The following is a 23,569-nucleotide window of genomic DNA, read 5'->3' as shown; positions in this document are numbered from 1 at the left end:
GCACCCTTATCGACTAATCAAATAGTCGATGCAATTTGCATTGACTATTCGATTAACCAATTAAACTTAACATCTCTAGGCCAGATCAAAGCATTAGGTGGGCTGGCCCCGGCTCCTGAGCAACATCTTGCACAACCCCAGTTTAGACTGTACTTAAATACTTTAGTTAACTTGACATGAGCAACCAATGCAGATGGAGCACTGGTTGAACACCTTTGATATACAGTAATATTACACTAAAAAGCTACCTAATGAACTGCTACAGGGATAAGTGAGACCAAATTAACTTAAGCTAAAGAAGGAATTAGATTTGCATATTAAGCATTATGAAATTTTAGATGCAAGTGGGAAAGATCCTGAGATACCTTTCAGTTTACACTTTTCCATCTGAACTGTAAGACATCCAAGTACTGTACACTTAGCAAGATTTAAAAGCAATCTTACCAAATAACCTTGGAGACGGTCAAGAGCTTTAAGAAAGCCCAAACGTGCTGCCAACTCAAGTGTGATTTTGGGTTATATACGAAATCCTCTACACAGCACTTAACCAGTGCTTTCAATACGAGGAATATGCAGAAGTGATGGAGGTCAGGAGGAACTGCTTTAAAATTAAGACTAGGCAGTGTATTAACTGGCTGTAAACTGAAAAGGATGAAGTGAACATCCATGGAAAAGCATAGAAAGATAGCTAGAGTACCTGGGACATTTAAAATAAGGTACATGTAAGAAAAGGTAACAGTGAATCAGGAGCAAGTTCTTAACTGAAACATCTAACAATACCAGTAACAGTAGTAAGCAAGCCATCTCATTGATTCATTTAGCACTGGAAAGGACAAAAATCCTGAAAACACATCATTGACAAGAGGAAGAAACAATGGTCTTATCTAAAAAATTCACCATTTCTTAAAATTCAGGGTAAAGACTACATTTTCCTGTTAAAAATGCAATATACTTCATACCACAAGCTAGACCAGGTTTTTGGCTAGGAATTTTATCAATAAAAACCACTATCAAGTTTAATACTAAAATGCATATTAATTTGTTTTATTGAGGCACAACAAGGCATTGTGAATAGCCCATACTTCGAGGCAATTATATCAGTAGTGTAGTAAGCTGGACATTAATACAGTTAAAGGATAAGTGCAAATAATATACATTCACAGCTTAACTAGCAAGGCTACATCACAATTGATAAAGTGCCAAATTAGTGCTGATTCAGAAACTGAATCCAGGATTTCACCTAGCAAACAGGACCACCATCTCCCACATAATGGAACCATATTTCTATGATATTGGTATTAAGTGCAAAGCTACTTCTTCCTCTCCCCCCCCCCCTCCACCAATTTGTTTGGAACAGCTTTTGTAAACATTGTATTGATTTCAGTCTTGATACAGGAGGTACCCTGAAAAGGTAGAGTATTTCCAGCTACTTCCATAGATAGCACCCCGATGCAGACGTAACCAGATCTGGTCCCCTTGGAAAAGCTGTAGGACAGCATGGTTGCTAGCTGTTTCATGGTCTGGAGCCCCATCATTAGCATATGCAGACACAAGGACTTCTTCATTCTTCATAAGGTTTACATATAGTGGAACATTCACCGCTAGCTTCAGCATGTGGAAGATGAAGACATAGGTTCCATTCACTGGACAATTAAACCTACCAAGCTGAATATCAAAAGTTTCTCCAAGGTTATTCAGCAGAAGGTCAAATACGATGGGCTGATCTAGAGTTCCAGGGGCCAAGTTAGATGTTCTAGCAGCAGAAAAGGCAACTCTCATCTGCTGTGGGAGGGGATAAACGTGCACTGGTAGTATGGTAGCAGCTTGGCTTGTCACCGGCATATCAACAGGGGTGATGCTGCGCGAGTCTCCCTGCCCAGAGTCCCCACTGTTAAAGGTTTCATTGTCTCTTTCTGGACTGCTCACCTGAGAAGAATCACTCCATCCTGCTGTTAAAGATCATTAGCAACAATAAATGATTCTTAGAATTGGACAGAATGATATATTTCAAAGTACAGGTTTAAGGTTAAGACCTGAAAGTTTATGGGGTTTTTTTGCATGCAGGTTTATTGTATATATATGTAAGCATACTGCAATTACTAAAATAATAGTCAAAGGAGCCTTGTGAGAACAAACAACTTTATTCATTGTCAAAACTACCTTGCAAAATAAAAGATTCTTCATTGTCACTATTCTTTCTCCACATCCTAAAGGATATATGACTGCAGCTATACATACAGCTTTAGCTGAACTGTGTGTCATGTATGTCTAATTCCAAAGACCACACCAACTCTAAGATTGTCAGTAGGGGTGTTTATTTTTACTGATTAGCTGAAGGTCTTATGGTGACCAATTGGAGGTTTAAGGTTTCAGAAGCACCTCAAGCTTTCAGGAGATATGAAAGCTAAGTTAGGTTCAATAATCTGAAAGCAGTCTTACTGTGTCCTGACTGCTTACTCTAGACAATAAGGAATGGAGTACTACTATCAAGGTCATTAATGCCTTAATCTGAATTGAGCCATTTTCAAGTGGCTTTCTACCCCCCACCACAAAAAAGTAAAAAGCTACATTAACGGTTCATTCAAGTGCCCGAGTTTTTAGATGAAGTACACTACTACAACATTCCATTAAAATAATATTAGTGGGTATCTTAAACTGAAGTCACCTCAAATGTTCAAGGCAAGTTCTGTTTTTCCTACAAACAGACCTTAAAACATTAGTATATGTAATAGAGAAACACAAAGTTATATCAACTCCATTGGTAACTGACTGAAGTATTATCTGTCTGTCCTCTGCTACGAGATTGTTTTAGACTCTTCACTTCTCAGTCAGTCATCTGGTTTGCTCAGTTCCCTTCTTCTGAAGTACTCTCTACCATGTGTTACACCTCGAGTTCTAACTGATGAGCAATTTTCCTCCTGTCTATTTTCTCGTCTGTAACCTAAAACACAAGAACTCTTAAAAATTTCGTGATCAGATCTTAGTACTAAAAGTTGCTGACACAAGATTGGCTTTCCTGTAACTTTAAAACCAAAATTTTGTTTTAAAAAGTAAACAAGTTAAGGTTTTGGTTTGCAACTCACTCCCTTACTTATTCTATGCTGAGCAATAAACCACAGACCCTCTTTTACACTCATAGGAGGCTAATTTTCCCCACACTCCATAATGTCTTAATTGGCAATTTTTCTGATACATAATATGCTATTAGTACTCAGATTTCAATATCAGTAATTTCAAGATCTCTTTAGTGATTATATTCCAACCTGGAAGTTATGCTGCCTCTACAATATAACAGCTTCATACTGAAACCTATTAGACATAAGTGTAACCCTGCCCCAAGTTTTTGGAACCCATATATTCGCTAGATAGATAGGTTACCTATAGACAAGGGTTAAAATAAGAGGAGTAGCTATATATACTTAGCTGGCTGAAGACTTAAGTGAAATAGCATTAGCTACCAGATACAGGATGCAAGATTCACACCCTGTGTATATCTCTGTTCATATTACTAAATTTTCTCTACTTCTGTTCATGCTGCAGACTTGGAGCTATGGGAGACTAATTCTGACAGATCTAATTAACTATTCTAATGGCCAAATCTTTAGTACTTGCAGTGTTTTAACAACTAGGAAGGACTTAAATTGGAGATCCCAAAGTTTACTGCTCAATTTGAAAAGGATTTACACTTGGAAACAGCAGAAGATTGATCTAAGTTATTTGCAACCCCAATGCCTTCACCATTACTATTCAGAATATAATTGTATTTCAATATTTTATGTACATGGTTGAGGATATCACGTTAGTCCTACCTCTTGAGTTTGCTCGAGGACCACTCGTTACTCCTCCTCGTTTATAGCACTGCTGGTAATTAACATCCTGTAAAAAACAAAAGTACTAGATTAGTTAAAACAGGAGTATTATGAATATAACTGCCAAACAGAAAGTTAGCATTCTGTAATTCAGGCTATTCACTCTAGTACACTTAGTTTGCTTAGAGAGTTAATCAGTACATGATGGAGAATTTTTATTTTTGATGTACAAAATATGATAATTAATTGCTTTCTGTATGTCCAGAGACTAAATCAATATTGATCAACTTCCTATTTGTGGAATTCCAGCCATTCATTCTCCTTCCTTAGATACTGCTGTAGTCTTGAAACTTAACACAAGTGCTGAACCAGTTAGAAAAAAAGAACACATTTCAGAGCACAGGAGCCTCTTATTTACCACTATGCACCTTCAGCAAACCCCCCTTGTCATGTTAGCCTGAGCATCCCAGACATCAGGAGTTTGAATAACTTCTAATTAGCCAGGATTCAAACCACATGAGGATTTAAAATTGATTATAGTATTTCTATTTGCAGTTCAGTGCAAGTCAAACTAGTGTCATTTGAAAAAACTCCATATGAGTAGTGCTATTTAATATGACCATTCAATCAGTGGTAGCCCCCGGTATATCATACTCCAATAATCCCATCTCAATATAACGAAACAAATAGTTGGGTAGTCTGTTACCAAGAGGAAGAAGAGGTTACTCACCTTTGGTGCAGTAACGATGGTTCTTCGAGGTGTGTCCCCGTGGGTGCTCCACGTCTGGCGCCGGGACCAGCCCGACACCAGACGTGGAGCACCCACGGGGACTACCCGAAGAAGAACCTTAATAACTATGTTTAGGTTGAGACAGTACTGGCTACTAGTGCTCACAGGAACCCAGAAGTAGAGAAGATACTGCTGGGGTAGGCAGAACTCCCAACAGGGAGCACATGCATGCAGTAAATCCACCAGCCCTACCTACTTTGAACATCAGCCAACTTGCTTTCCCAATCCAGAGTAAAGTAAGAGGCATTGGGAAACACTAGCTAGAATTAAGATGACATTAAGGGCTCTACAGTCCAAACTATTGTTTTCCTACATACAACGCTGAGGACAATAGATGCCTGTGGTAAACTGTCAGAGTGGCTATCTAATGCAACTAGGAATATAAAAGTCACATTTAAAACATTTAACCAGTTAAACCTATAGCTTAACCAGGCCACCTGGCAGCACCCACAGTGGGCCCAGGTGGGCAGAAGCAGCCCCTGCCTGGCACTGCACAGGTCAGCTGGGTCCATCGAAGTAACAGCCCTTTGTCCATAGTATGCTGCCAGCCAAGGGTCAGCTCCACCTTGGTCAGGTGAGGTGCCTATTAACTGTAAGCATCATATGATAAGGTAACCCGTTCATGGTTTATATCACTAAATGCAACCTTCTGAAAAATGGAAATAAGCAGGTTTTCCTCCTCCCAAAGGATGTGAAATGAGCAAAATCTTGATTAATAATTTTTATGACAACAGCAGCTAACCCGCTAGGAGAGAACAAAGCATTCAATGTATACTATCCTTATGTCTAAAAAAGTTCTCTACAGTATCCTGTTTGTGTTTTGTCAGAGGCAAGCTTCAGGTCTAAACCCAGCTATCAACCAAGATTTTTTTATTTATATATATATATATATATATATAATATAAAAAATAAAATAATCTGATTTCTACCAACTAAAGAACTTAGAGCTCTCTGAAACACCAGTCAACTTAAAAATAGCACTGTGTGCTGTATCAACTTTTGTATTATGAAATTTGAACTTACTTCCTAGTTTGTAGCCAAAAAACTTATCGTCCCACAAAACAGGACACATGAAAGCTACAAGAAAATAAATCCTCACCCTTTGAGAATATGACATTCCAGGGTAATCTCTATTAGGAAACTGCATCTGGCCATAGTTGCCATTAGGTATTGATGGGGATCCTCTATAAGCATCAAAACCTGCTTGAAATAAAATTAAAATGTCAGTCAGTTATTGCCCGCATTCAAATAAGAATTTCCCTTTGGGAATTTTCAGCATCGATTAAAAAAGTTTACAAAATGTGTACAAGTACAATTTATTCCATTTCAGAGAAGCTGTGTGTGCAATTCACAAGCATGGCAATCAGACATCTAAATTTATAGCTCATTAACAGTATTTTATTAGAACTCATTTATTCTGAACATGGTAGATGTCTGCAAGAACCTGACATTACATTAATGACGTTCTTTCTGAACTTACAAAAACAGCACCCAGACACAAGAGTGTGATATTAAGTATTAATTCAAATGGCTCTGTCATAAGAGTGACTAAGTACGTGGCTTGCATAAGATGCAGAACTTTAAAGCAATGCCTTTCAGAGATGTCAGATTTTAAGCCCAAATGCTTAAACAAATTGGAGGATCGGGCCACAAGAAATCTGATGAGGTTCAACAAGGACAAGCGTAGAGTCCTGCACTTGGGACGGAAGAATCCCAAGCATAGTTACAAGCTGGGGACCAACTGGTTAAGTAGTAGTTCTGCAGAAAAGGACCTGGGGGTTCCAGTGGATGAGAAGCTGCATATGAGTCAACAGTGTGCCCTTGTAGCAAAGAAGGCTAATGGCATATTAGGATGCATTAAGAGGAGCACTGCCAGCAGATCCAGAGATGTCATTATTCCCCTGTATTTGGTTTTGGTGAGGCCACATCTGGAGTAGTGTGTCCAGTTCTGGGCCCCCCCCCCCCCCACTACAAAAAGGTTGTGGACGCATTGGAGAGGGTTCAGCAGAGGGCAACCAAAATGATTAGGGGGCTGGAGCATATGGCTTATGCGGAGAGGCTGAGGGACTTGGGTCTGTTTAGTCTGCAGAAGCGAAGAGTGAGGGGGGATTTGATAGCAGCCTTCAACTTCCTGAAGGGAGGGTCCAAAGAGGATGGAGAGAGGCTGTTCTCAGTAGTGACAGATGGCAGAACAAGGAGCAATGGTCTCAAGTTGTGGTGGGAGAGGTCCAGGTTGGATATTAGGAAAAACTATTTCACTAGGAGGGTGGTGAAGCACTGGAATGGGTTACCTAGGGAAGTAGTGGAGTCTCCATCCTTAGAGATGTTTAAGTCTCTGCTTGACAAAGCCCTGGCAGGGTTGATTTAGTTGGAATTGGTCCTGCCTAGAGCAGGGGCTGGACTTGATGACCTTGAGGTCTCTTCCAGTTCTATGGTTCTATGATTGCTCTACTTTGCCAAAAAAGAAAACTATTGTAATCAAACTAGTGACAAATTTACATGGAAATTTACTCATTTTAGCTCTTGCTACTACAAGAGGCCATTTGTAGTTATAGTGTGAACACAGTAAGCTACCAGTACCAGCAAAAATCAAAGCAGTAGCAGCAACTAACAGAAAATGAAGAAAAGTGTCAGGGTAGTCAAGATGACTTGCTTTTAGAAAATGAGGATTCAGACTCAACTTGATAGAAGCGTTACCTTTTTATAAACTTAGATTGAATGAAACCCACCTCGTCAAACTGTAGGACCATGCTCTATAGCAGAATTGTCAAATGTGGTACATTGACTAGAACTGCACCCTCCTCCCAAGCCCTCTCCTTCCAGTTCTCCCCTCTCCCAGTTCAAAGTATTCCTGTTTTAGAAGTGTCAAGAGGGGTCCAGAAGAGACTTGAGGGACTAGAGTGCCTTTGCTCCAACAGGCATGAACTCACTGAAGCACCACATGGTTTATTCAGCATTTTATAGAAATTGGCAGAGGAGTATTTTGTGTTTCATATATGATGTTACACTTCCAATTTCAATGCTATTAGCTCTTCGGGTTCATTCATGGAAATATCCCCTCATAGCTAGAACTGATCTATTCACAGGGCACTGGTGAAATATGTGCAAGTATACCTTTGTATCCACCAGGAGAGCGATAGGAATTGGTCAGTGATCTCCCACCTCTTGCAGATCCTCTAACAGATCCACGACTATTCAGATACGGCTGAGTGGGTCTTGGGAAAACAGTCTGTGCTGGATAAAAGGCGAGGCTTCCATTGCTTACAGGAACAGCTCCATCAGATTGATAATTAACTGTTTAAGAAAATTAACAGGTTAGACAGTTCCGTGAATTATACCTGTAAGTTATTTCAGCATTGAAATCACTGATCAAAATTCTAAATCCACTACAATTTACAGAATTTCCTGTAGTAAGAAAAAAATGTTCCTCATTTCCTACAAGAAGTTTCTGTACAATTCACCACTGAACACAACTGATGCACAAGGCAGACATTGTTACAAGTAGTATCACTATCAAACCCCTCCACTTCCCAAAAGAATCTGGTTGACCCTGTTCTGGACAGATTCAAACCAGGTCTGTTTAAAGTGTCTCGCTATATACTCCTCCTGTGATAAGCCATGGCAAACTGAGTCTATATTGACATTTGCAAGTTTATTCAATGTTTTAAGCCAGCACAGTCCTGCTGTTAGGTGGCAAAAGTAAAAAATAAATGTACTGTGGCTGCTGGACTCATACTACACTATGAATATTTCTGGCTCACAAGTGAGAGCTAGTTGTCTGATGCTCAGTCCAAATTAGAGTGAGGTGATGTTTCTGAGACTGGGTGCACCACATCTGGCTGTCTCTACTAACCTCCTCTGATGAAGGTTGTATTCCCAGTAGGGATGTTAACCGTTAACCATCAAGCCTAGCTCTTTAAAAGGGGCCACTGTAGGCAGGGGTACTCCAGCCAGGCTGGAGCAGCCCGTCTATAGTTAGGGAAAGGTAGTGCTCCAGCACAATTGGGCTGCAATTGAGCAAACCCTCCCACCCTGCTTAAAAATCAGTTGAGCAGGGACCAAGGGGGGCTGGAGTGCCAGCGTAGGCTCCCCAATGCTGGGGGTAAGAAGAGCCCTGAAGGCCAGATCCAAGCACTGCATCTGGCCTCAGGGCCTAAGATTCCCCACCCTTATTCTAAAGGGAATCAAATTTATGGGTGAGGAAGTTGTATATTCTAACTTTTTGTAATGTATGCAGGAGTGTCTTGAGCCTTGATAGATGCCTTTTCTATAAAACCCCAATAAGATTGTCAAGATTTCTACTTTTCAAAATAGACAAGACTGTCAGGTTGTGATATCCCTGTTTCAGACAGGATTAAGAACAAAGCTCTGCCCTTGGCTGAACATAGTATCTCAGAGGTCAAAGGCAACTGAATAGGCTTATCTGAATGCAAGGTTTGAATGACTTATTTATAAACCGACAAATCAGCAGTGTTGATTTCCTAAGCAACAGGCTCCTGATTTGCCTTTGCACCTAGTCATGCTTCTGTTTAGGTCTGAAATTTAAAAATCTTTAGGCTCAGATTTGACTTGGACTGGATTGGGGCTTGCTAGAAGATCCAGCCATGGACTGAGAACCTCCTTCTTAATTACAACTTAAACACAATACAGAGAATTGTTACTTTTATCTCCAAGAAAAAAGCCTTAAATTTATGGGAATTTTTTTTTAAAGGAACACAGTTTTCATAACATGGATCAAGTAATTTTGTTTTTCCATGTATCCTTCCATGAAAGTGAAATGTAAACGGTGGGAAAAGCTGCAACATTTAAGTTAGAGTTCTTAAAAGGCTTTCCTGTTTACCTTCTCTAATATCATTAGGGCATACAGTACTTGGTGCTGAGTAACTTTTAGTAAGTGTTATCATTGCTAGTTAGTACTGTGTGGTTTAAATTAAGGACTAGATAAGTCTCTGTACACTCAAAATGAATGTGAATTAAGAAGAACATAAAGTGATTGCTTTAGTATGAGATCTACCAGCTCAATGCTAACAGAATGGAACCCAGAGCCAAAAAATGAAAAACAATGCCCAAAAAACAATTTACCTGCAAGTACTCTCTCAATGCTAGCCACACCAGCATCACCATCAGAACTTGCACTTCTAGCAGGGGGCAGTGATCAATCCCCATACATCAAATTAGGGATTTTAAAAATGTTAACTGTAACAGAAATTGTTACACTTAACCATGGTGCCCAGCTGCTAACTGGCACTCGGCCAGAGCAGCTCTTAACTGGTATGACCAATGCTTACTGGATAGCTCGGGATGGGCAATAAATTTGATTAGGGGCCACTCCAAGAATTTGGTCAAAGGCTGCACTCTTCCATTTTAATGGAGGACATGTAGGGTCTGTGATGGAGACTGGGTGCAATAAGGAGCTTATAGTAAGGGATTGGGTTGCACAAAAGGGTGTGGGGTCTGGGAGGGAGTTTGGTGAAGGAGGCAATTGTGACCTGGATTAGGAAACTAGGGTGCAGGGGTCTGGGTTGTGAACTTGGGCAAGAGGTGTTTGTGATCTGGGGAAGGAGACTAGGGTGCAGGAAAGGGTGGAGAGATTTGGCCTGTGACCAAGGGCAGGAGGTTGAGACTTGGGGCAGGAGACTGGGGTGCAGGATCTAGAATAGGATATGGGGCAGAGGATTTGGGTAACATGGGTTAGGGGACTGAGGGTTGGGGTGCTAGAGACAGGTTCTGACTGGGAGAGACTTACCTGACTCCCAACCAGAAGCCTTCTCAAGCTGCAGGGAACATGTGGTTTTTGAATAGCTATAAGCCAGGGTGGGGAGGGTGCTTCACAAGCTGCCTATTAACAGGCAGCTCCCACTGGCCAAAAACTGGCCAATAGGATTATGTGGGGGATGTTCAAACAGAGCCCGCCAAGTTCCCAATAGCCGCTTTTCTCAGCAGTGCACAGGGGTGGAGCAAACAGGGAGTCTGCTAGAGGCTCCCTGCCGCATCCATGGGCTGGATCTGGTTGCTTCACAGGCAAGATCCAGCCTGCAGAGGGTATTTTGCCCAGGCCTGTGATACCTGGTTAACCAGTTTCCCCATTTACATCCCTAGCTCAAATCCCTCTGAAGCAGTGGCAATTCAGAGCAAAAAATAGCTCTCCCCTCTCCACTGCTCCCAGGGCCTTTCTAACTACATCAGAGTAATTGAAGAGTTCTCCAAACAAGTATGCTACAAGAGTCAAACACTTGTTCCAAAAAGAAGGAAAATACATGCTTCATCCTGAAGCTAGAAGCCTCTATTTTCTATAGAAATGTAAATTCTGAGGGTAGATGGAGATAACACTAGTAATATTACAGGTACAATATTAATATACCATCTGTACAGCACAGCTGCTCAAAGCAGTTGAACCCATTTCAAAAGTTACAAACAAATACAGCAGGAAGGCAGCGAAGGAGGAACAGAAGAGGTGGGCAGCGCGCACTAACTTCAAAGGCAGGAACACTGTGCGCCTCTCACCCATGCACAGCCTGACTGGACACTGCCTGAAATCTGTGGCACTTGGATGAGCCTGACACCCACAGTGGAGCACTCATGGGGACATCATTTGAAGGAATCCTGTTCCAAGCATGTGCTTTATGGCTGGATAGTGCTGCTGCTCTGGATCTCCTGATGTGGCCTGTGCCACACCTCAGGTGGCATCTTCCCCAGGGCTGGGAGGCATGAGACACCTCCCTGCCCCCATTCCTTGCGCCCCACGCTGTGTGGGCAGCAAGCAGATGCAGGCCCACCACAGACTCCCAGAGCACCCGCCCACTGCGCCACTCACACAGTTCTTCTCCAACAGGCAGCAGGGCTGCCAGTCCATGTACTGGCTGTTGAACCTCTGGACTAATGGAGTGAAGTGTCAATTTGATAGGCATTTCAGCTAGAGTGGCACGTAAGATAGCTATGCAAAAAATCTCACCTGTTGGCAAAGTTTCTTGTGAAAGAGAATTTTGCTCTACAACATGCGTGGACGGTAAGTGGCATTGAGGAGGCGTTTGTGTACTTGCTGTTGAAAAACTCTGGTTATATCCTGCAGTATACGAGGAGTCATCTTTTATTTCCTGCTCTTTACGAGGTGGCAGAGGTGCATTCACCTTAAATACCTGGAAAAAAGTATGTTTTACTTAAGATTTTGCTTAACTGTTCAATACCTCACCATTTATACTACAATAGCACCTAAAGACTCCAACTAAGTTCAGAGCCTAATTGTGTGGCACCCCAACATATTCCTTAGTAGGTTAGAATTCGTGCCCTGAAGCATTTCCTGTCTCAGTGTGGGAGAGTTCACCTGTTATTAGAAACAGGAATTTAAGGCACAGGGGCTACATAAGTTTCCCCTCCTTCCTCCACCCCAGCCAGAGTCTGTCAGCTTGGACTTCAGCCCTAGACTTCAGTGCTTTAGGGAAGCCCCCTGATCCTCAAATACCAGATGTTAAGCATCACAGTAAGAACTTTAGATATTAGTTATTGCTGGAAATAGTCTGCTTTTATCAAACTCACTGAAACCCAAATCCTAGTGCAGAGATATTCGTTGTTGTGCTAATGTCGCTACTGAGATTCCTATCACCACAAGAGAGAATTTTCAGTTGGGAAACAAGTTCTGTACAGCTAACCACACAGTTTTTCTGCTTTCATTTTTACTACACAATCTAACCAAGAAAAGGCAGTTCAGAAAAAATAGCTGCTACAAACTATTTTATGGTTAGTGTCAGTACTAAAAATGCTTTTGGGAGAAGATTTTAAAAATGGTGCATGGACAAGTTCAGGACCTCAAAAGGACGATTTGTTTGGTCTTCAGCGATGTTAGTAATGGAAACATTACTAATGACTTGTAAAGTGGTTGAGTGCTATAAGGATCTTCGTTCTCTTTAGGTGATGCAAGAAATTCAAAGTTGTACCTAGCCAGGCAAGCACTTTAGTGTCTACCTTTAATTGCAAATCTCATACGGAGGTACCCATCCATCCTATGGTATAGTGATAGACATACGACAAAGTCTGGGGAAACAGCTTGAATAAATGGAAAGCAAGCCACTACCAAGGCCAGGCAAAATGTGGCCCACAAGCCAAATCCTGCCTGCCAAGCCACTGGATTTGGCCTGTGGACACATCAGGAGCCTCAGCCAGGCTCCCTGCCTGTTCCACACCTGCACATCACTCAAAAACCAGCTGAGGGGTTCTGTTTGTCCAGGTGAAGGGAGAGAAGAGGAATGGAGAGCTTTTGCACACTGGCCATTTCTCCTCACCCACCAACACAATCACAGCTCCCATTGGCCAATGGGAGCTGCCTGGTTGAACAGACAGTGTGTGAAGTACCTCCCATCAAGCTCCCAGCTGTTCAGATGCACATAGCCAGGCTCCCTGCCTTTCATGCCCTGGTAGACCGCTTGGGGCAGCCAGCTGTGAGGCTGAGAAACCTGCTGGCCAGGACTTACATAAGAACAGCCTTACTGGGTCAGACCAAAGGTCCTTCTAGCCCAGTATCCTGTCTACCGACAGTGGCCACCACCAGGTGCCCCAGAGAGGGTGGACCGAAGACAACGATCAACCAATTTGTCTCCTGCCATCTCTCTCCAGCCTCTGACAAACAGAGGCCAAGGACACCATTTTATCCCCTGGCTAAAAGCCTTTTATGGACCTAACCTCCATGAAATTGTCTAGCTTCTCTTTAAACTCTATTATATTCCTAGAGTTCACAGCCTCCTCTGGCAAAGAGTTCCACAGGTTGACTACACACTGTGTGAAGAACTTTCTTTTATTCGTTTTAAACCTGCTACCCGTTAATTTCATTTGGTGTCCTCTAGTTCTTCTATTTAACTTTTCTTTATCGGCCCTCTCCACACCACTCATGATTTTATAGACCTCTATATCCCATCCCCCCTCAGTCTCCTCTTTTCTAAACTGAAAAGTCCCAGTCGCTTTAACCTCTCCTCATATGGGACCCGTTCCAAACCCCTAATCATTTTAGTTGCCCTTTTCTGAACCCTTTCCAAGGCCAAAATATCTTTGAGGTGAGGAGACCACATCTGTACACAGTATTCAAGATATGGGCGTACCAGAGTTTTATACAGGGGCAGTAAGATATTCTGTGTCTTATTTTCTATCCCTTTCCTAATAATTCCTAGCATCCTATTTGCCTTTTTGACCGCCGCTGCACACTGCGTGGAAGTTTTCAGAGAACTGTTCACGATAACTCCAAGATCCCTTTCCTGATTTGTCGTAGCCAAATTAGCCCCCATCATACTGTACGTATAGTTGGGGTTATTTTTCCCAATGTGCATTACTTTACACTTATCCACATTAAATTTCATTTGCCATTTTGCTGCCCAATCACTGAGTTTGGTGAGATCTTCTTGGAGTCCCTCACAGTCTGCTTCCGTCTTGACTATCCTAAACAGTTTTGTATCATCTGCAAACTTTACTACATCACTGCTTACCCCTTTCTCCAGATCATTTATGAATAAGTTGAAAAGGATTGGTCCCAGGACTGACCCTTGAGGGACACCACTAGTTACCCCTCTCCACTCTGAAAATTTACCATTTATTCCTACCCTTTGTCTTTTAACCAGTCTTTTCCAGTTTCCTGTCTTTTAACCAGTTCTCAATCCAAGAAAGGACCTTCCCTCTTATCCCATGGCCATGTAATTTACACAAGAGCCTTTGGTGAGGGACCTTGTCAAAGGCTTTCTGAAAATCCAAGTATACTATATCTACTGGATCCCCCTTGTCCGCATGTTTGTTAACCCCTTCAAAGAACTCTAATAGATTAGTAAGACAGGATTTCCCTTTACAGAAACCATGTTGACTTTTGTCCAATAAATTATGTTCTTCTACATGCTTCACAATTTTATTCTTTACTATTGTTTCGACTAATTTGCCCGGTACTGAAGTTAGACTTACCGGTCTGTAATTGCCAAGATCGCCTCTAGAGCCTTTTTAAATATTGGTGTCACATTGGCTACCTTCCAGTCATTAGGTACAGAAGCTGATTTAAAGGATAGGTTACAAACCACAGATAATAGCTCAGCAGTTTCCCATTTTAGTTTTTAGAACCCTTGGATGAATGCCATCCGGTCCCGGAGATTTGTTAACATTAAGTTTTTCTATTTGTTCCAAAACCTCCTCTAATGACACTTCAATCCGGGACAGTTCCTCAGATTCATCACCCACAAAGGACGGTGCAGATTCAGGAATCTCCCCAACGTCCTCAGCCGTGAAGACTGAAGCAAAGAAATCATTTCGTTTCTCTGCAATGGCTTTATCGTCCTTGATTGATCCTTTTATAGCTTGATCATCTATGGGACCCACAGGTTTTTTAGCAGGCTTCCTGCTTCTAATGTACTTAAACATTGTTATTTCTTTTTGAGTTTTTGGCTAGCTGTTCCTCAAAATCTTTTTTTGCTTTTCTTATTACATTTTTACACTTGATTGGACAGTGTTTATGTTCCTTTCTATTTATCTCACTAGGATTGGACTTCCGCTTCTTAAAAGATACCTTTTTGTCCCTCACTGCTTCTTTTACATGGTGGTTAAGCCACGATGACACTGTTTTAGGTCTCTTGCTATGTTTTTTAATTTGGGGTATACATTTAAGTTGGGCCTCTATTATGGTGTCTTTAAAAAGTTTCCATGCAGCTTTCAGGGATGTGGCTCTAGTCACTGTGCCTTTTAATTTCTGTTTAACCTCCTCATTTTTGTGTAATTCCCCTTTTTGAAATTAAATGCCAGTGTGCTGGACTGCTGAGGTGTTCTTCCCACCACAGGAATGTTGAATGTTATTATATTATGGTCACTATTCCCAAGCGGTCCTGTAACGGTTATTTCCTGGACCTGACCCTGCACTCCACTCAGGACTAAATCGAGAATTGCCTCTCCCCTTGTGGGTTCCTGCACCAGCTGCTCCAAGAAGCAGTCATTTAAGCCATTGAGAAATTTTCTCTGCTTCTCTTCCTGAGGTGACATGTATCCAGTCAATATGGGGGTAATTAAAATCCCCCATTATTATAGAGTTCTCTATTTTGGTAGCCTTTCTAATCTCCCTCAGCATTTCAATGTCAGTATCGCTGTCTTGGTCAGGTGGTCGATAATATATCCCTACTGCTAATTTCTTATTATTGGAGCATGGAATTTCTATCCATAGCGATTCTATGGAACATGTTGATTCACTTAATATTTTTATTTCATTTGATTCTACATTATCTTTCACATAAGTGCCACTCCGCCACCCACCCGGCCTGCTCTATCCTTTCGATATATTTTATATCCCGGTATGATTGTGTCCCACAGATTTTCCTCATTCCACCAGGTTTCAGTGATGCCTATTATGTCAATCTCATTTAATACAAGGTACTCCAGTTCACCCATCTTAGTCAGACTCCTAGCATTTGTGTACAAGCACTTTAGAAATTTGCCACTGGTTATTTGTCTGCACTTCCCTGATGCACTAGAATGCGGTTGTTTGTCTGCTCTGGCCCATGGTTTGTCCTCTCCCCTCCTCTCTGACTACAGCTTAGAGAGTCTCTATCAATGGATTCTCCTCTAAGAGAAGTCTCCCTCCGATTTACATGCATCTCCGCACCAATCAGCTTTCCCCCATCTCTTAGTTTAAAAACTGCTCTATGGTCTTTTTAATGTTTAGTGCCAGCAGTCTGGTTCCACCCTGGTTTAGGTGGAGCCCATCCTTCCTGTATAAGCTCCCCCTCTCCCAGAAGTGTCCCCAGTTCCTAATAAATCTAAACCCCTCTTCCCTACATTGAGACTCATCCACACATTGAGACTCTGAAGCTCTGCCTGCCTACCTGGCCCTGCACGTGGAACTGGAAGCATTTCCGAGAATGCCACCATAGAGGTCCTGGATTTCAGTCTCTTTCCTAGCAGCCTAAATTTGGCCTCCAGGACCTCTCTCCTACCCTTCCCTACATCATTGGTACCGACATGTACCACGACCACCGGCTCCTCCCACATAAGTCTGTCTAGATGCCTCGAGAGATCCGCAACCTTCGCACCAGGCAGGCAAGTGACCATATGGTTCTCCCGGTCATCACAAACCCAACTATTTATGTTTCTAACAATCGAATCACCCACTACTAACACCTGCCTCTTCCTAACTGGCATTCCCTCCCCCTCAGAGGTATCCTCAGTGCGAGAGGATACCGCAACATCCTCTGGGAGGAGGGTCCCAACTACAGGATGGTTTCCCCTCTGCTCCCATTGAATGCCCTGTTCCCTTGAGGCTTTCATCCCCCTTAAGAGCACTAGGGCTCTCAGACTGGAGGTGGGACAGTACTACAGTGTCCCGGAAAGACTCATCAACATAGCTCTCTACCTCCCTTAGCTCCTCCAGTTCAGCCACCCTGAACTCCAAAGCCCAAACTCGGTCTCTGAGCATCAGGAGCTCCTTGCAACGAGTGCACATACACGCCACCCGTCCACAGGGCAGGTAATCATACATGTTACACTTGACGCAATAAACAGGATAGCCCCCACTCTGCTGCTGGGCTTCTGTCTGCATTTTTCTAATAAGTTTAGGTGTAAATGGGATTCTTTTTAAACCTCTGGAATATAGATTCTTCTAAGAGTTATGTTTTAAAGAAGGTCCGAAGTCACTAGTGCCCTCTAACCTCCCTCTCCAAACTCTCCTGTTAGCTGTTCCTGTTGGCCCGACTTGCCCCAGTAAGCGTCTCCCAGCCATAGCCTGCCTCTGGTATCCCAGCCCCTCCAGCTTTGTCCCTTTCTTCACACAACCAAAACCCACTGCCCCCTTCCTGGACTCTGTACATCCTCCTTCTGTCCTAGGTCACAACCCAAATCCCTGCACCCCAGTCTACTGCCCTAGGTCACAGCTCCCTTCCACATCCCACATCTGCTTCTACATGCTAATCCCTTACCCAAGCTTCCTTCTGCATGCCACCACCATTCCAGATTCTGCATCTCTGCCTTATTGAAACGTGTGCCCTTGACCTCTTTCCAGATTCTTGGAATTCCCCTCCCCCCCATCAAAAATTATAGCCATAGATTGGGGTGGGCAATGTCTAGACTGCAGAGTTATTGGAAAAGGATACACAGATTGTAAATCGCAAACCGCGTACCTTTTTCCCCTTTTTTCCCAGAAGAGGCTTTTCTGAAATTTGGCCCATCTACATGGGCCAAGTTTTGAAAAAACTTCCTCTTCCAGAACATTCCTTGTATTCCTCTCACGGAGAGGAATACAGGGTTGCCAAAAGAATGTGGCTGCTTTTTCAGAAACAGTTCTGAAAAAGTAGATGCATTCCCTGGACACGGCAGAGCTTTTCTGGTATACCACCCGTATCCCAGAAAAACTCTTCAGCCTCGATACAGCCTTTATAAAGTTCTGTCGCTATACTTTAAGACTATGCAATTTGAATTTTGGGATGGAATTACCAGAAATAAAAATAACTCCTCTAAATACGGTATAACAATGTAAGGCTGCGGCAAAACTTCCTCTCCCACACTGGAACTGCCAGCCTGGCGCCCAGGAAGGTTTTACTGTGGGTTCTGCAGTATAAAGCTTATTTAAGCTTTATACATGTGCTGTGGGCTCTGCAGTAACAGCTAAAAATCTTAGTTTTATCTAGGGATGTAAAAAGTCAGTTTAAAAAGAGAAGCATGTAACATTGTGAAATCTAAGCCCTCAGCTCATCTTGGGCATCACAATCAGATTGCACCAAGTGTTTAATGTTCTCATGCTTCTTTCACTGGCTCTGAAATCCTGAGGTTGATAAGTAATGGGCAATAGGTTGCTGCCTGAAGGAAGATTGGTCTTATTTCCTTCTTGGAACTGGAATTCAGTCACCTTGGAGTCCTTTAGTAAATGGAGGGCCTCTCATATTGGAACTAAAAGTTAATTTACCCTCAGTGAAGAGCCTCAATTGTCATTTGGACCTCCCTGGAAGTTGTAGGGAAAGTTAAGAGAATCTTCTCATTGCCTTTACAGAATGAAGCTGCACTAGCTGACCTGACAGTTAATCTATACTGTCTCCCCTTCCGGGGAAGATCCCCATCCTGAAGGAATAAGATTTAGATTTGCATGAACATGGCTGTATCTTCCAGAGCATCCAAGGGTAATACAAATGTAAGTACTAGGATGGAACACAAAAGGGGTGATAGCTTGTGTTAGCCCAAGGTAACTGACAGTCCTCCCCTGAATCCCTAGTCAACTCCGATTATGCTACCCAAGGGGGAGAGAGCAGGAAGCATGTGGTAGGATTCCTGATACTTTGATGGAGGATTAAAGGAATGCGAGCTGGAAGAGCAATATCTACCTATCTTTTTCATCTTCAAGGAGGCTTGCACACAATGTTCGAGTGAACTATTTTAGGAAGCCCTCTCCACCACTGAGTCTGTTCTGAGTAGGCATGATACATGGACAGTCACAGGGACCCCATTATTAAGTGGCAACTAAACTTCAGACACGTGGCAAATTTCCAGGATTTTGTCCCCACCATACAGAGCCTTCGTGGGATAGGGAGCATCTAATCATCTCTTGCTCACCTGGCAAAACACAGTAACAATGCGAACACAAAAAACACAAGCATGATGCAGAGTAGCAGAACAAAATGGCACGAGTTCTATACCACTGCTATAGGAACCCTAAGTTCCACCCTTTCTACGAGAGAGCAGAGTTTCACAAGGACACCTAGTACACAACTCCAAGTCAGCTAGCAAGGAGAATGTGATCTCTCAAGAGCACAAAGAAGAATCCATGTGAACTACCATTTAAAGAAGCATGGCTTTCAACAAGCATCTCCAGTTTTAATTCCCCTCACGTGGTTTATTTGCATTGGTGTCTCTCAATAAGTCAGACAGACTTGACTCCTTAGCTGAAAACAGGTCCAAAACCTTAATCTTCAGGCATGGCTGGCCACAGCTCAGTGAACTATAAAACCACTACCATCTGAATTGATCAAAAAATTCAGATTTTAACTTTAGACAACACGCCAGCCCCATGATTTGAAAGTAATGTCTTATTTTGCTTTGTAGTCATCCTTGCTGGTACAAGTTGTACCTCCCAAACCCGGGATTCTCTGGTCCTACAACATCATTGTTCCACGAACATCCATGGTCACGCCAGATAAGAGCCTCGGAGCAGGAGGGCCAGCAGCTGAGAGAGGCATAGCCTAGCAAGTTTGGTAGCAGTAGGGCTGCTGGGACCACAGAAGCCCAAGACAGGAAGCCTGGCCAGGGTGGCATTAGCAGCAATGTGATGGGCCTGCCTGGCACCCAACAGCCAGGTTGAGGCTACAGCTACAGCAGCCTGGAAGGGGAAGCCAGGCTGGGGCCATGTGCTGGCAGCGGGGTGGAGGCTAAGACAGAGACAATCTCCATCAGGCAGTGTAGCAGCCAGAAGCAGGGAAAGGGGCTACGTGCTGCCCCGACAACAGCGGAGCTGGGGCTAGGGCTAGGGTTGGAGCTGGCCAGCAGGCAGTCCAGCTGGGCCAAAGGAGCCGGCAGCAGGCTGAGGAGCTCGTGTCAAGGGACCTCCAATTGTCCAGCAAATTCCCTCATCTGAGATTGGTCGGGTCCCAAGGGTGCCAGATCAGGGAGGTACAACCTGTACTATCAAAAGTTCATTTGTCTCCATTATGTTTAGCATTTCTCAGCTGTGAAAAGGTTACAAATAAGGGGTCCTGACTAATTTGAATTGAGATTTTATGAGCAGATGAGATGAGTAAGTTAGCATATTAGGAGTTCCGTCATCTGCAAATGCTAGCCTATTATAAATACAAATTTGATCATTAACAAGGTGTAGTGCTTGATTTTAACTTACACAATAGCTGCAGAAGAGCTCCTCATGTCATGGGGATAGCTTACTAATGAAACACAGAAGGAAAGGTAGGAGCTGCCAAAATTTAAGACTAGACTAATATTGACAGGTCCTCCGTTACAGTACGTGCTATCAAATTCTGAGCTAGACCGGAGACAGTGCATCTAACCATTTTAAAGCTGAAGTAATTTTAAATATTCTTGTAGAGCTTAAATAGGAAAGTATTCATGATAAGAGATATACTTACAGTTTGCATAGCCTGAAAGGGAGCTGCATTTATGGTAACAGAACTGCTGCTTGCTGGAGGAGATTGAAAGGTTTGCCCCTGTGATACTGGTGACATGGAAGTGTTTGAAGTAGGTAGAGGTGACTCTGGTTCTCTTGGCAGAGGAATAGCTGCCTGAGAGGAGCCAAAAAAACATCAAGTGACTTTACCATGTAATCAGGCAGTAACAAATTAGTTTTCTAATGCCTACACCGCTAACTTCTTTACAATTTTACATTTGGACATGCAAAGCAGAATAGCTTTTGCTTAGTTTCAAATCTTGCTGTGCATCCTCATAATCAGTACTTCTATTGCATTCTACTGATTAAGCGAAACAATGTCCATTGACTACTAAACAATCACCTATTGTCAACTCCCTACAAAAAGGAAGCTACAACATGACCAGACAGCATTTTTCACAACTGGAAAGATTATAAAGCATCTGCTACTGTATGAAGATTAAAGTACACCTCAAAAATGTAGAAAGTAGTCTCTCTGGAACTGAGGAACAAGTATGGTGACCTCTTTCCCATCAGAAAGGCTCAGGTTTTTTTACCCAAGTGGTCAGTAATATAGTGCTGAAACAGTCTGCTGTTAACTCAGCACCAAATCAATGCCTATGTGCAAATACATGAATACTGTTTAAGCCTCCATATTTGTCTCTTCCAATGCTAAAATGAAGGGTGCTTCAATCAGCACAGAAAAATGCTTTGGCAGAATATCCATGCACCATAGACTGTTAAGTTAGCCTTTCACTCTAAGCAGGGAGAAAGGCTAACAAAATGAAGGCTTCCAGTTGAGATATACTATTGATACCAAGTATTTAGCATACTAAGTAAAACAAAACCCAATTCAGTTCAGAAGCATCTAGTCAAATTTACATTGTTAATTTTGACTGAGTTTTTCCAGTTAAGTTTATGAACAGAAATTAACTGCTTTTCCACATACGGTTAACTCACCTGAGCAATTTCAATGTTCTTGGCTATAACTGGCTCAGAGGCACATGGACTTGTCTGAAAAGGTGGCTGAGATGAAATCTCAGTCTCTTGAGAAAGCGGTTTGGATGTCTGAAAGAACAAAAACCTTGACAGATGCAATCTAGTTACTCGTAGAACGTTGTAGAAATAGGGAAATAATTGGAAAAAGTGTTGCAGTAGTGAAAGATAACGATGATTCACTTTGGATATACTCTGATCTAGATCTTACAAGACTTGATATGCAGCTTGAAAGATGTACACTCAGCCTGTTTAGCCTCTGAAGATTTCAAATATTGACTTGTGTAAGGTTAATATGGAGTCCCCTTAATTATAGGCAGGGCCAAACTTACCATTTAGGCAGATACTTTCCATACTAGGCTGAATAGTTTGGAAAATTTCAGTCACTCATTCAGCAGTTGCTGAACAGAACAAGGGAAAACTTTTGCAGTCTTCTCAACTTAGTATCCCCATTCTTTGTAGCAGGAATTTTAAGTTTGGCAGGAATGGAGTGTCAAGAATGTGCCTTTTGCTCTTCTTGTGAAAAATCTATCCAAGTTGTGCCAAGCTATAAAGCTCAAAAAAGACAGTTACCTGTTTCTGTAACCGGCGTTGAAAGCATGTTGCTCATGTCCATTCAACGTAAGTGTGTGTACTCGCCACATGCACCGGTGCCAGAAGTTCTTCCCTTAGCAGTATCCCTATGAGACCAGGATCAGTGCCCCCTGGAGTGACATGCACATGGCCAGGCTACATACGGTGCTCTTGGGTCCCTCCCTCAGTTCTGTTTTGCTGGGAAACTCCAGAGGGGGAAGAAGGGTGGAAGGTTGAATGGACACGAGCAACACATCTAGGTTTCTTTGAATGCGTGCTCATCTCCTTTCAACATAGGTGACCACAAGCAGTATCTGTGGAGCAGAGAAGGAGTCTCAAGAACACATGGATTGCTACAGTTCTACCAAACACTGCATCGTTCGTAGCATAATGCATAATCAGTGGGCTGCGAAAGGGTGCACTGAGTATCATACTGTATTATGACTCACATCCTGGATAGGGACATTTGCTAAAGGGGGCTGTGGATGAGGCCTGGGCTCTGGTTCAAAGAGCCTTGACCAAGTCTGAGGCTAGAATACCTGCTAGCTCGTAGCACATGCAGACGCAGGTGGTCATCCATCTTGATCTACTTCTGGGATTATTCCAAAATGGCCTTTCATCCTATCCATGTAGGCCATGTGGATTTATTGTCCAGGTAGAACATGAGGGCCTTCCTGATGTCTAGACCATGAAGATGTCCTTCATTAGTCATGTGAAGCTTTGGGTAGAAGACTGGAAGGAGGATGTCCTGGCCCATATGAAACACTGAGACCACCTTCAGGAGAATTGTTGGGGATGGTCTATCTTTGAAGACGACTGTAAAGTGGCTCAGATTTTAGTGCATGGAGTTTGGAAACTCTTCAAACAGACTTACTGGCAATGAGAAAAGTCACTTAAGCGACAGAAGTAACGAAAGACCAGCAGCTCAAGTTTTGGACCCTGAGCCTAGCAAGGACCAAGGGAAGATCCCATTGAGGAAGAGGGGTCAGAGCCTGTGGCAATAATCTTTCCAGGGCCTTCAAAAAATGGTGCACAAGATGTGAGAAGATGATTAAGCACCCTTTGATTGGTGGATGAAAGGCAGAAATTGCCGCAAGATGCACTGACCAAGGTGAGAGACACCTTGTTTTGAGTATGCCATCTCCTGCTGGCTCAACCACGGAACAGCTGAAGACTGTCATGTTCCTGGAACAAAAGATCTGGGAAACATGATAACAGATGAGGGGCCTGCTGCAGGAGGCTCATTAGGGTGCAGGAACCAGTGCTGGCCAGGCCACACTGGGGCAATTAGTATCACCTCGGCAGACTCCTGCCTGATCTTCT

The 23,569-nt window shown here is 42.8% G+C and overlaps 1 protein-coding gene across 10 annotated transcripts in view; it reads right to left on the bottom strand.

Annotated features, from left to right (window-relative positions):
* Positions 1-1,023: 1,023 nt before the first annotated feature.
* The window catches only part of CAPRIN2 (caprin family member 2), an 80,660-nt gene continuing 58,114 nt past the window's right edge, over positions 1,024-23,569 (bottom strand). For 5 of the 10 annotated variants that reach the window (XM_075940655.2, XM_075940633.2, XM_014579704.4 and 2 more), the window contains 7 exons: positions 21,638-21,745; positions 20,661-20,813; positions 11,552-11,735; positions 7,714-7,893; positions 5,699-5,802; positions 3,810-3,876; positions 1,024-1,949 (listed from right to left, as the gene is read on the bottom strand). In XM_075940655.2, coding sequence (XP_075796770.2) covers positions 1,381-1,949; positions 3,810-3,876; positions 5,699-5,802; positions 7,714-7,893; positions 11,552-11,735; positions 20,661-20,813; positions 21,638-21,745 — 1,365 coding nt within the window. In that variant the 3' untranslated portion in view covers positions 1,024-1,380. Of the gene's footprint in view, positions 1,950-2,443; positions 2,942-3,809; positions 3,877-5,698; positions 5,803-7,713; positions 7,894-11,551; positions 11,736-20,660; positions 20,814-21,637; positions 21,746-23,569 lie in introns of those variants that run through there. The other 5 variants (XM_075940643.2, XM_014579705.4, XM_025190921.3 and 2 more) reach the window with 3 other exon arrangements.

Source organism: Pelodiscus sinensis, chromosome 1 (genome assembly GCF_052426305.1).
Source record: "Pelodiscus sinensis isolate ZL-2025 chromosome 1, ASM5242630v1, whole genome shotgun sequence".
NCBI classification, from domain to species: domain Eukaryota; kingdom Metazoa; phylum Chordata; order Testudines; family Trionychidae; genus Pelodiscus; species Pelodiscus sinensis.
The sequence above is the reverse complement of the archived record's forward strand: the minus strand, read 5'-3'. Positions and strand labels throughout refer to the sequence as shown.